At 40.7% G+C, this 13,029-nt stretch overlaps 1 protein-coding gene across 1 annotated transcript in view; it reads right to left on the minus strand.

Moving 5' to 3' along the window:
• LOC134160379 (interleukin-31 receptor subunit alpha-like) overlaps positions 1-8,647 on the minus strand; it is a 29,029-nt gene extending 20,382 nt beyond the window's left edge. Inside the window, exons 1-5 of the mRNA XM_062612318.1 lie at positions 8,574-8,647; positions 8,327-8,377; positions 4,850-4,961; positions 1,387-1,553; positions 157-296 (exon numbers count right to left, since the gene is read on the minus strand). Of these exons, the coding sequence (XP_062468302.1) occupies positions 157-296; positions 1,387-1,553; positions 4,850-4,961; positions 8,327-8,377; positions 8,574-8,616 (513 nt within the window). The 5' untranslated portion in view covers positions 8,617-8,647. The remainder of the gene's footprint in view (positions 1-156; positions 297-1,386; positions 1,554-4,849; positions 4,962-8,326; positions 8,378-8,573) is intronic.
• Positions 8,648-13,029: the final 4,382 nt, after the last annotated feature.

Consider the following 13,029-nt stretch of genomic DNA (forward strand, 5'->3'; position numbering starts at 1 on the left):
GCCTACAGATTATCTGCATGCTGTGCCTCCTTGCTATTCATGTTGTGTGTGCTCTGCAGTAGCATCCTGTCAATGTCCTGCATATGTGATATGTATTGCTGTACTGATAATAAGGCACCTCATGTTCTCAAATGATTTTCATCTCTAAGTACATACCAGCGTCCACCGAGTGGATTCTGCGACTGCCTCTCTGTACCTCAGCTCATACACTGTAGGAGTTGCAGGCAGGTCCCACTTTACTATCAGTTGGTTTGTGACCTGATGAGCATTTATGTTTGATGGTGTCAAGCACTTCCCTAAAATGAGGAACATACAGCTGTTGTAAATACAAGAGAAGGATGAAGGGTTTTGGTAATTATGTCTGTCAGGTGTGGTTTATAAAAAATAAAAGGCTTGGCACAGAATACTGAACACTGAAAGACTTTAAAAAGACTGAAAAGAAATAATTACTAAATCTTTATGGCATCAACAAAACAGGGTTGATCCTCCTGTCTTTCTTTTGTGAATGCTTCTACTTATTTCAGAAAGACTCTTTTTCTAAACAGGTGCTAACCTGAGTGAGTCTCAAAGGCAAAACAAAAATGCCAAGAGTACCTATATTTGTCGATTGTACAAAAAAATTTCCAGGACATCTTCCAATTTCAGCAACTGCTTTATCTATGCAATTTTAAGTGCAAATACATTTTTGTCTGCCTCCCTAATAAACACAAGGTGGCTAAAAGCCTCTGTGGAGGTCATAGGGATAATTTGGTTTGTACTGGTAGTTCTCCGTGGCAGTAAGGAGCACCTTTTTTTCTTGGACCATGATTTTTTGGGAAGATTTGGAAAGCCCTCAAAGTTATCTCAGTGATCAGATACTGTAGGGAATCTTTAAATAAACATCTGAAGGACACAGTTGATAAGATTTACCTTTTTTTATATCTCCCCTGCAGCACCATGTAATGGGTAACTGGCCTTCAAAAAGAGTTGAAATTTGAAAAGGTTTCTCAAAATGTTAATGCTCTATGACAAGGATTCCTTAAGTGCATGGTACCGAGTCAACCTGCTCTTCATAAACCAATAAAGATGTTCAGTAAACCATTAAAGAGAGCACAGGAAACTGGTTAAGTACTGTACACAAGTATCAGGATATATTTTCTGGCTATGACTATTTCCTAGTCTAGCAAATGGTTTAAAGTAAAACTCTTCTCCCATAAAAGCTGATAGACTTTGGCTATTGACTTCAGTAAAGATTTCTTCCAAGGAAGCCAAACTTCAGCTTAGCTCTCTGGACCCATAAAAATAACAACTGCATACTGGGAGTTACAATTTTGGAAATAATCTATGAAAATGCTGCCAGTGCTTCAGGTTGGGTCTGCAGTGACACAATTCATGAAGCCGCTGTACCTGCTTTGCTCAGTGTAACTGAGATCTTCTTTCCTTTCACACAGCTGTCATGGGCATAATTGACTGCTATCCAGATTGACGCAGATCGCTTCATGTAGAGATTCTTTCGTTCTATCGTGATGGAAGATGATGACGTGTTTCGTTGAAAAAGTTTTGGTATTCTGTCCCTTTGGAGAAAAGGAAGCAGAATGTAAAACAAACATTTTATTGGACTAAATTTACTCATTCCTGCCTCAGAACACAATTTTACAGCAATTAATAGTTTTCCAGGTACCTATACACAAAGTTCAGTATCTTGAAATCTTGCAGGTGTGGCCTGAGCAGCTTGAAACAGCAAATGTAATTCCAGTACCCTAGTAAATCTAGCGAATTTGCACCTGCAAGTCTTCATTGCATGGTGTTAAATTCCTGAAACTTGCAAGGCACAGCGTGATATAAGACAAAATCTGTTTGGCCTTCTTTTGTACTTACAGTGAGATGTAAAGGAGGTATAAAATTAGGTTAGATATTGTTTATAAAGTCTACCTGCCACCTACCATAGGGGCACCTAAAATTCCCCTTGAACAGCAGAATTTCCCAGTTAACTGACTTTAAATTACCACAAAGGTATGAAAAATTTCTTGCAAGTTATATGCTTGCCTTCTGACTCTGTTCCTTCAAAACATCAGAGTTTGACACATGTATTTAAATGACACCTCAGTTCCTCAGCATTGTAGACTTTTGGTATACCTAATGCACACAGCACAGGAAGTGCAAGAGGTTTAAGTCCTCACACAGGAGGTTGTTCCTGTTCTGACTAGGTTTCCTTCCCCATTTCTCTCTCATTTACTCTCTGCCACACAAAGTACAGGTTTTTTTTAAGGTTAAAGTTGTGCCAGTTGAATGTTCTTAAAGAAATGTATGAATCCCCTCCCTACATATTTCAAGTATTAAATGTGCTGATCATGATACAATATTTAATAACTGAACAAAACTACTTGAAGGTTTCCCTGTCTTCTGCTTAGTCTAGCTGTGAATCAGCCATTAATATTTCAAAGCGTGACTTTGAATGCTTGGTTGGAACTTTTCTGTGGGAGTATTTTTCTTTAATCCTTTTCTTCCTGACAACTAAATCATACGGAGCAAGGATAAGGAACAATTTCAATGTCAGACTGATGTTACCTGCAGAAAGGGGTGATGTCCTCTTCTAGGCAAGCAAAAGCCCTTTCAACCTTTTTTTTTTGTTTTTCTCTTATCCAAGTAAGGGGTGAAAGGAAGTTTTTCTTTAAGACAACTGGGTTGAAGTGTTGGAGACTGAGGTTCAAGACCTACCTCCGGGTTGGGAAAATCAACCTCTCTATAAGGCAATTGCCTCCCTGCTCTCCTACCCACCTCCTCTTTCACTCTTTCTTCTGCCTTCTCTGCTCATAACACCAACCCTGCAGCCTAGGAACAGTACAGTCTGATTTTGGCTGAGGACTCTTACCAGCAACTAGCTTATAAATACTTAGGCTGATAATATCTCTACAGAAGCAGAGCTGTTTCACAGGTGCTTCTCCCCTTTGAAGAAATCAGGACACCTGAAAGCCCCAGGAGGCAAGACAGCAAAAGCAGTGGGATTTGGTGCTTATTGCAGCTTGGCCCTTGATGCTATCTCCAGTGGGAAAATACTGAAGGTCATGGAGGGAACTAACCTCAGCCCTGAGTTGATTGCTTTGCTCCTCTGCAATGTGCAGAAGATCACTCTCGTGAATTTCCCAGTGTAGTGACAATGCTTCTAACCACAGATCTTATTTAAATGCAGAGTGATGGGTTATGTGGCAAAATAATTGGCAACGAGTATCAGAATCTGCCAACGTCATACAATGTGGTACTCTGTGTACCCCATGATATGGTCTCACCGTAAAGATCATCTCATCTGATCTTAGTTCTCTATTTCTAAACATACCTTGATCTCATGAGAGATCCTAAATACGTACCAAAAAATGAGGAAAATCCACTTTGTAATGCAGGTACTGAGACAGAAATCTGCTTACTTTTATTTATTTTTAACAAACAAATGGACAAGTATTAATTTAATCTGCCCATTTTACTTGGCTTTTTTTGTTGTAGATTTCTCAAAGAAGGTAATCAGTTTAAGATTAAGCCTACGAGTTCATTCTACCCATTAAACCAGTACTAGATAACTCAGAATTGCAAGAAAATATTTTAAAATCTATTATTCTTATGTGCCACATCTGACATCTCCTTGGATACATGGTATAACACAATATATATAGTATAATAAAAACCAGCTTAGTTTTGTTTTTTGTGTGTTTTACATGCAAGTCAATAGATGCAAATGAGAGAAATTGATTAAAGGGCTGTTTGGCAATAGTGTTTCAAACAATGTGTCCGAATAATGGAAAGATGTATAAATGACTCTTTGTAATGCCTTTGCCTGTCAAGATTTTGGTACTGGGGGGACTACGGGGTGGCTCCTGTGAGAAGCTGCTAGAAGCCTCCCCTGCATCCAGCAGAGCCGATGCCAGCCAGCTCCAGGATGCGCCCGCTGCTGGCCAACACTGATCCCACCAGCAATGGTAGCGGGAGCAGAGCTTCCCCTGCAGCCCATGGTGCAGATCATGGTGAGGTAGCCGTGCCCCTACAGCCCATGGGGGACCTCACACCGGAGCAGGGGTGTGACCCCATGAGAAGCCTGCACTGGAGCAGGCTCCTGAAAGGACCTGTGGCCCCATGGAGAGAGGAGCCAGCACTGGAGCAGGTTTGCTGCAGAACTTGTGACCACACAGGGGGCCCACATTGGAGCAGTTTGCTCCTGAAGGACTGCACTCATGGAAGGGACCCACACTAGAGCAGTTCATGAAGAACTGCAGCCTGTGTGAAGGACTCACACTGAAGTTCATGGAGGATTGTCTCTCGTGGGAGGGATCCCACGCTGGACCAGGAGATGAGTGTGAGCAGAAAGAAGTAGCAGAGACAACATATGATAAGCTTAGTACAACCAACATTCCTATCCCCCTGTGCCGCTAGGGAGGGGAGAAGACAGAGAAATAGGGAGTGAAATTGAACCGAGAAGAAAGGAGGGGTGGAGAGAAGGTGTTTTGATGTTTGGTTTTATTTCTTATTATCCTACTCTGATTTGATTGGTAATAAATTAGATCACTTTCTCCAAGTTGAGGCCATTTTGACCAGGAAAATCTTGATCCACAAGCTTTTTGTTATATTTTCTTTCCCTTGCCCAGCTAAGGAGGGGGAGTGACAGACCAGCTTTTGTAGGCATCTGATGTGTAGCCAGGGTCAACCCACCATACTCTTACCAAATCAATATGTACTGATAAAATGTGAAGACAGATTTTGACCAGTATTGTGTAACAACTTACAATGTGATGAAATATGTTGGAGCAAAGATCTAGCAAGCAGAAATCATTCTGAATAGCAATGTAACAGCTTTTAGTTTTCTGAAATGACTTTTTAGTCTTACCATTTTAAGAAGATGGTATAATTAATTGTATTCGGAGCACTGGGTACTGGCAGCCAGGTACAGGTTAGATCCTCACTTAATTCTTTGTAGCATACCAACTCATTGTCCCAATCTGCAAGATGAAAATACGAAGACTAGAAAAGTCCCATCACAGGCAACTGCTTACCATTAATCAGTGAAAGGTGATTTGAAGCAAACACAAATACAAAGCGGGCTATACCCTTCTATGCAACAAAATAAGAACTAGCTATGTGAGTCCTTATACCATGTTTACTCTCAGGCAAGTAGCTCACTAATGTTGAGAACAAGGCACAGAGACATTTAGGAAGATTAAACCTTATCAGTCCTAAAGTTTCCAAGTAAAACCTAGTTTTCCTGCATAAAGGTAGAAAGGGATAATTCTTCATGTGTGTTATGATGCCATTACCAGCTGTTATGTACCCAACAACATAGTGCTGAAATGCTTGTTATGGTGTTTCCTACAGCTTTGCTATGGTTACGTATTTGAACTGTACTTCTCTCCTATGATAGTGACATATTGCTTGCTGCTTGCTTCTGAACGTTATAAAGCTTAATTTTTTTTTTTCCTTTTTTTCAGTTCTTAACAAAATATCTGTTATACTGCTGAAAACACTATCACATTTTTTGGCACAAAAATGCAGAAATAAATTGCATGTATTAAAGGAATCATCAGAGCTTTTGGCATTCTGCTTCAAGGAAAGTTATTGCAAAGTAATCTTGAACCAGATGACAAAATTACTGTGAACATCTGCTGTAAGAGACCTCAGATTTTTATCTCCCATCTTTGCTCTGGTTTCACGCTGTTCTCATCTGACACACAGTGCCTGTCATGACAATATGTTTCTGGAAATGCTCAAATGCTTGCTGAAATCTGTACAAAGCTTTGGCTTGTGGTGGGTTACTCTGGGTCTGGGGAGCAAGCCCCTTCTCTGGAGGAGTTGCTGTGACCTGGGAACCCTGGAGAACAGAACCAGGAGCATCTGCCTTGCCTGGAAGGCACTGTTCACCTGCAAGAGCATAAACTGGGATTGGCTCTGCTTGAGCAGCTTACTGAATGTTAAACACAAATTTATAGACATTTCTGAAAGTATAGGCCAGAACTGCCTCACTTCTTTTGTGAAGCATCTTAAAAATTAATTCCATGCAACTGAGTTGGGAGACAAAAAGGAGTGAAGGACTGCATTTTAGTAACACCAAGGGCCAATGTGATGTTTCAGAAATTTTCAGCTGCCAAGAATTGCTTTGGAATTTCTTGCAAAGCATTATACACTGCAGAGTAGGGCTAATTCTCAACAGTAGAACCAGCTGGCTAGGTTCCAAAATCACTCCAAACCCATCAGTCATCTCTATCCAGAGTTCAGAATAATGCACTATTGCTGGAAAAAAACAGTATGTCTCTTACACTACCAGCTTCATAAAGATCACATTATAAAGTAGTAGTAGCATAAGTTTATATACAAAATGATTTGTGCTTAATTTTTTGAAAGAAAAATATGGGAGTTTTATGCAACTGAACATACACATTTTTCAGCTGAAGGAAAGCAAAACACTGATGACATTCTTAAAGGAACTGATTTTTGGTCTTTAGCAGTTAAGCTTATTTCTGTTTCAAAAATCTCTTATCAGTAACAGTAATGATAAAATATGACTGTTATGCTTTTGCTCTACACCTTACTGTCTGAACTGTTAGTTCAGAAGAATCAGCTATGATGTCTTAAAGTACCACCCACACCTTTACAAAAAGACCCTGTTTTTTTTTTCTCTTCAGGAAAGTAGATAGGGATCTCAACAGGTACGGGATACTTAAGGTGATAAAAATGAATTTTTCTTGATAAGTAGACTCACATGTCCTTTATTTCTCTTAGGCTTCATGAGTTGCCAATAGACCTGTCAATTTTGACTAAGAAATATTTTGCTACTGAGTAAGTAACTATGCATATCTCTGAAGTTGGTGTCACAGCATAGTTATGGCTATGAAATAAAATTTCATTCCTCCTCTTTTCCACAGTCAGAGTATCCCCAGTATTCTTTTCACCATTCAAATAGCAGCTGTATATTTAAAAGTTTATTTGGACAAAAAAGAGTGTCGGATGAGTACAGCTCAGACTTTAGTACTCTCACTCTATGTCACTTCCTCTCTCCTACTAAAAGAAATGTGCTGTTCTAATAAAGCTATGCTGCATCAGTTTAGATGTGTGCAACTTTCTTTCAGGAAGGTGGAGATCAGTTTTTCCTTGTTTCTACAGCAATGTGAATAATTATTGAATTCTTTGCTTTCCTACTCTGATGACCAGCCACATCTTGGCTGTCTCACCCATAGACATAGTGCTCTAAAAACTGGGGAAAGTGACAACTGCTCTCATATTCTTCTGTTTTACTCTGGATTAAGCCTTTCATTTATTTTGTGTTTCTTTTTTTGTTCTTTTTCTGTAAAATAAACACCTGAAAATAAATGCTTTTTGGAACTGCTGTAATACTTTATGCCAATATATTTGTAACATACTGCTTCCAAAACTACTTGAAATAACAGTTTTTGAGAGAATAACAAGAAGGAAATATTTTGACTCTTCCACTAAATTTCTACTAACTTCTTCCTCAAATAATTTCTATTAACTGAGATCCAAATGGTTACCACAGTGTTGCAGACATCTGCTTACAGAACAAGGGGGGTTGTATTTTCCCTCATGCTCCCAGTCTTCCAAAAAACCTCTGACTTTCTCTATGAGATGATGGTGTTAGAACAGACAAAGATAAAAATAAGATTCTATATATGGAAATAGTGTGTAAGTTCAACTAACACGTTGATGCACTACCCTGCTGCCAATATATTAAATTCTCTGTTACTTTCTCCAGATGAACATACTGAATGCTACACACTTTGTTTTCACTTGTTCTATTTGTGGGAATTAGTCCATGTGCATATTCAGTTCTGTCCTAGTGCTTTTTTTTTTTTTTTGTTTTATTATGCTGCTTCCACTTAAAGAACATGTCTATTATTAGTACTTCCCAGACTAAGAACAGTACTAGTCCTGTATCATGACTGTATTCCAAGAGCTATGCGAAGAAAGAAAAAACTTGTTCTCTGTTCTAAAGACATCTCAATCAGTTTCTTTTTCTTTAGAAAAGAATAATAACATCCACTGAAATGCATTGGGCTGGCCCTTTTTGCCATTAACAGTAATCTATCAGTTAAATGTAAGGCATCAACAATTATCACACATAAACATTACACTGCACTGTCTTTTGAAACTGCTGTTGCTTTTGAGACTAACTGTTTCAAGACAGTGTGAGGTGGTCCCAGCTCCATCTCAGCAGGCAGGGTCCCTGGTGGCTGCACACAAGGGTGCTGGTGCCATCCCTTTGCCCCTTGATCAGTCCATCCAGCAGGGTCCCCATTCAACAGTGATGTTCATCTGTGCAATTAAGTAAGATATTATTTGAGAAGTATTTACTCACCTGGGAGCTGCTGGCAGAATGGGAAACCCTGGGTCATAGAGCTGCAGGAATCTGGGAAATAAAAAGCTATTGTTCAACAAGATAACGGCAACAGAGATAGCAAAATAAATGTTACTGGCTGTTGTTTCTCCCACCTACAGAAATTAATTCAGTCATGATTTTCGCTATACAGCCTTGTCTTTGAGTGGCATTAAGAATTTTTACTATTTATAAACATTATCAAGTTATGCAGCACATAAAAGCTTACCTGTTGCAAATAAAAAGATAGCAGCAAGCAGAGAGTTGTTCATCTTCTCTGTGAAGAAGCATAATGATTACAATCAACATTACAGTCTTCAGTCTGTTTTTCACACTTCCTCTTCAAACTTCCTATTTATTCATCTCCCTATACTGTTACTGGCTGAACACAAGTAATGGGTTTATTAATGACAATGTGAGAGACACTTGACCTCTAAGTTATTAATTATACTTATGAAATCCCAACAGCCCCTTGGAGAAAAAGAAACTTTCCCCCTTGGTGTTTGTGGAAAGTCACAGTTAGATTCTTAACAGTGTCTGAGGTATCAGTGGTGCAATTGAATTACTTACATGGGTATTATATATGAATAATATGAATTAATATGAAATAATATGAATTAAGCTTATACAGGTACTTCAAAATCCTTTGAAAATCCTAGCCTAAATGTCAATGCTGTAATCAGTTGATATCAGCAAAAGTAAACTTGGCTAGGGGTGTTAAAGATAACAGGAAGGGATTCTTTAGGTACATTGCAAATAAAAGACAGAGTAGGGGAAAACATGGGCCCTCTCCGGAAGCTATTAGCAGAACTGGCTACCCTGGATTTGGAGAAGGCTGAGGTTCTGAATGACTTCTTTGCCTCAGTCTTCACTGGCAAATGCTCTGACCACGTCACCCAAGTCTTGGAAGGCACACTCAGGGACTGTGAGAATGAAGACTTGGGCCCACTCTGGGAGAGGATCTGGTTCAAGACCATCTTAAGAACCTGAATGTGCGCAAGTCCCTGCGACCTGATGAAATCCATCCCTGGATCTTGAAGGAGCTGGCAAATGAAGTTGCTAAGCCATTGTCCATCATATTTGAAAAATCATGGCAGTCAGGTGAAGTTCCCGATGACTGGAAAAACGGAAATATAACCCCCATTTTCAAGAAGGGGAAAACGAATGACCCAGGGAACTACAGAGCAGTCAGTCTCACCTCTGTGCCTGGCAAAATCTTGGAGCAGATTCTCCTGGAAGGCATGCTAAGGCACATGAAAAAAACCAAGGTGCTTGCTGACAGCCAGCATGGCTTCACTAAGGGGAAATCCTGTCTGACCGATTTGGTGACCTTCTATGATGGGGCTACAGAACTGATGGACAGGGGTAGAGCACTCAACATCATCTACCTGGACTTGTGCAAAGCATTCGACACTGTCCCACATGACATCCTTGTCTCTAAATTGGAGAGACATCAATTTGATGGATGGACCACTCGGTGGATAAAGAACTGGCTGGATGGCCACACACACAGAGTTGTGGTCAATGGCTCAATGCCCAACTGGAGACCAGTAACGAGTGGTGTCCCTCAGGGATCAGTGTTGGGACCGGTCTTGTTCAACATCTTTGTCGCTGACATGGACAATGGGATTGAGTGCGCCCTCAGCAAGTTTGCTGATGACACCAAGCTGTGTGGTTCAGCTGATACGCTGGAGGGAAGGAATGCCATCCAGAGGGACCTCGACATGCTTGTGAGGTGGGCTGATGCCAACCTCATGAAGTTTAACCATGCCAAGTGCAAGGTCCTACACCTGGGTCGGAGCAATCCCAGGCACAGCTACAGGTTGGGCAGAGAAGAGATTCAGAGCAGCCCTGCAGAGAAGGACTTGGGGGTGTTGGTTGATGAGAAACTTAACATGAGCTGGCTTCGGTGTGCGCTCGCAGCCCAGAAAGCCAACCGTATCCTGCACTGTGTCGAAAGGAGTGTGACCAGCAGGTCAAAGGAGGTGATCCTGCCCCTCTACTCTGCTCTCCCCTGGAGTATTGTGTGCAGTTCTGGTGTCCTCAACATAAAAAGGACATGGAACTGTTGGAACAAGTCCAGAGGAGGGCAAAGAGGATGGTCAGGGGACTGGAGCACCTCCTGTATGAAGACAGTCGAGAAAGTTGGGGCTGTTGAGCCTGGAGAAGAGAAGGCTGCGTGGAGACCTCATAGCAGCCTTCCAGTATCTGAAGGGGGGATTTAGGGATGCTGGGGAGGGACTCTTCATTAGGAACTGTGTGGCAGCACAAGGGGTAACAGGTTCAAACTTAAACAGGGGAAGTTTATATTGGGTATAAGGAAGAAATTCTTTACGGTGAGGGTGGTGAGGCACTGGAATAGGTTGCCCAGGGGGGTTGTGAATGCTCCATCCCTGGCGGTGTCCAAGGCCAGGTTGTACAGAGCCTTGGGTGGCATAGTTTAGTGTGGGGTGTCCCTGCCCATGGCATGGAGGGTTAGAACTAGATGATCTTAAGGTCCTTTCCAACCCTAACTATTCTATGATTCTGATTCTGTAAGTCAAGGTGTTTGACATACGAATGGTTGGATACTGTAGAAATGATAGCAGCAGAAGATCGTGCCAGTCTTCACTTTCTGACTTTTTTTCCCATTCAGTGTATTTTCAGGACTGGAAAGATGCTGTATATCTACATTGTTGGTACCAACACTGGAAGCCCTAATGTAGACAAAAATCACCATAGCTGTAAATCCAGTGTGATTATAAACCTTGCATCCATGAAATCTGGTCAGAGACTGTTTAAAATTACTCTGGACACAGAAGCCACCAGAGCCACAACAGCTGCTGCTGCTGAAACAGTAAAGGGAAATTTTCAGAAAATTTCACTACTGTGGGAAATTCCCCCTGGGTTTAGATAGCTGCAATCAGAGACTATCTGGTGATAGGCAAATTATTAACTTATCTTGGCAACTCTGGTATATGTCAAGTTGAATATTCAATATATGTATATGTAAAAATCTGTCTAAAATGAATCAGTTAAGGAGAGTTATGGGCATACTTCTGAGCCTGGTCTACAGTAGGAGTGGGTGACTAATACATCAGCTATATCTTATCAGATTTTCTGAAGAGCACAATTATGAAATGCAAGAGAACAAGGAACTTGCGTGGAGACCTCATAGCAGCCTTCCAGTATCTGAAAGGGGCCCTTAAGGATGCTGGGGAGGGACTCTTCATCAGGGGCTGTAGTGGCAGGACAAGAGGTAACAGGTTCAAACTTAAACAGGGGAAGTTTAGATTGGATATAAGGAGGAAGTTCTTTATTGTGAGGGTGGTGAGGCACTGGAATGGGTTGCCCAGGGAGGTTGTGAATGCTCCATCCCTGGTGGTATTCAAGACCAGGTTGGGCAGATGCTTGGGTGGCCTCGTTTTGTGTGAGGTGTCTTTGCCCACGGCAGGGGGGTTGGAACTAGATGATCTTAAGGTCATTTCCAACCCAAACCATCCTATGATTCTATGATTCTATGTAACTGAGTGACCCAAAAGCCAGCCTTGCTAATGCTTCCCGCAAAGAACAGCCAAGAGGATAGTGTTAATTTATGAGCAGTAAGGAAAAACTGACAAGAAGAAAAAAAAAAAAAGGAAGTCATATGTGAGAGAGATTTTGACTGTGAGGGTTGAAGAGTTAGAGACTCAGAGTAGCATAGAATTCAAGAGATGGAGAAAACTACATCAACTCTATATCAACTCTATGTATTGGTTTGAAGTGATCAGGATAATCACATTTAAAATAACCTATCCCAAGCAAAAAACATCTAACTATCTCAACGCTAGAGCAGAAACTGGATTCAGCCTGCATAGTATTAAGAGAGAGCATATTGGAGAGAAATAAACCTAATAAGGCAAGTCCATATCATCTTTGCTGGAGCTCTAGGTCTCTGTATTACTGTCATTTAAATTAGAAAGTCTATTGTAACAAATACAGAAAATACATAGCCAATCAAAACAGCAGAGGAGATGATAGAATCTTGAAAACTAGAATGTATCATAGGGGTAAGAAACTTTTTTAATTATAGCTCAGCTATCAAGTTGCTGTAGTAACCTTTTAATGTATAACAAAAACTGGAATATTATTTTTGAGGTAACTTTTGAATAAAAACACTTTTTCAAAAGTTTAGTATTTCAGGTCTTTCACCTCTATGGACATGTATCAGAGTTGTAAATGCTGTAAATTTCCTGCTATTCTGGTGAGGCTAAACTGTGCCATCTTCTGTGATATGCTCGAAAGTGCAGAATAACTGGAGGATACCACCAACTTCACTTCATTTTTGATATAAATGGTTTCTCAGTCCTAGGTTTATGTATTGCTCCAGAGGTAGTTTTCTCTAAATGCTTTTCCTTGCCACTTACTTATTTAAGTTCTGCGGTAAAAGACATGGTAGGCTCTTGGTCTCTCCAAAATGCAGTCTTGAAATAAATGAACTTTTCTATTTAGACTGGATTACACCATGTAAATTAATAGAAAACCTGCAGTGTCCTTCTCTGTTTCCTGCTGCAAGTTTAAGTGTTAACTGTTACGCTTCGAAGAAGAATAACCTCAGAAGACAGGTGGACGCAGGATTAACATGCTGTCATCTCCCTTGTCCTGTTCCATCCCTGTGGAGCTCCACCTCTTGTAGCTTTGCACATTGCATGAGGACTGGTCAGGCC

Source organism: Pezoporus occidentalis, unplaced genomic scaffold (assembly GCF_034315485.1).
Source record: "Pezoporus occidentalis ecotype Australia unplaced genomic scaffold, CSIRO_AGI_Poc_V1 ctg16, whole genome shotgun sequence".
Lineage (NCBI taxonomy): Eukaryota > Metazoa > Chordata > Aves > Psittaciformes > Psittacidae > Pezoporus > Pezoporus occidentalis.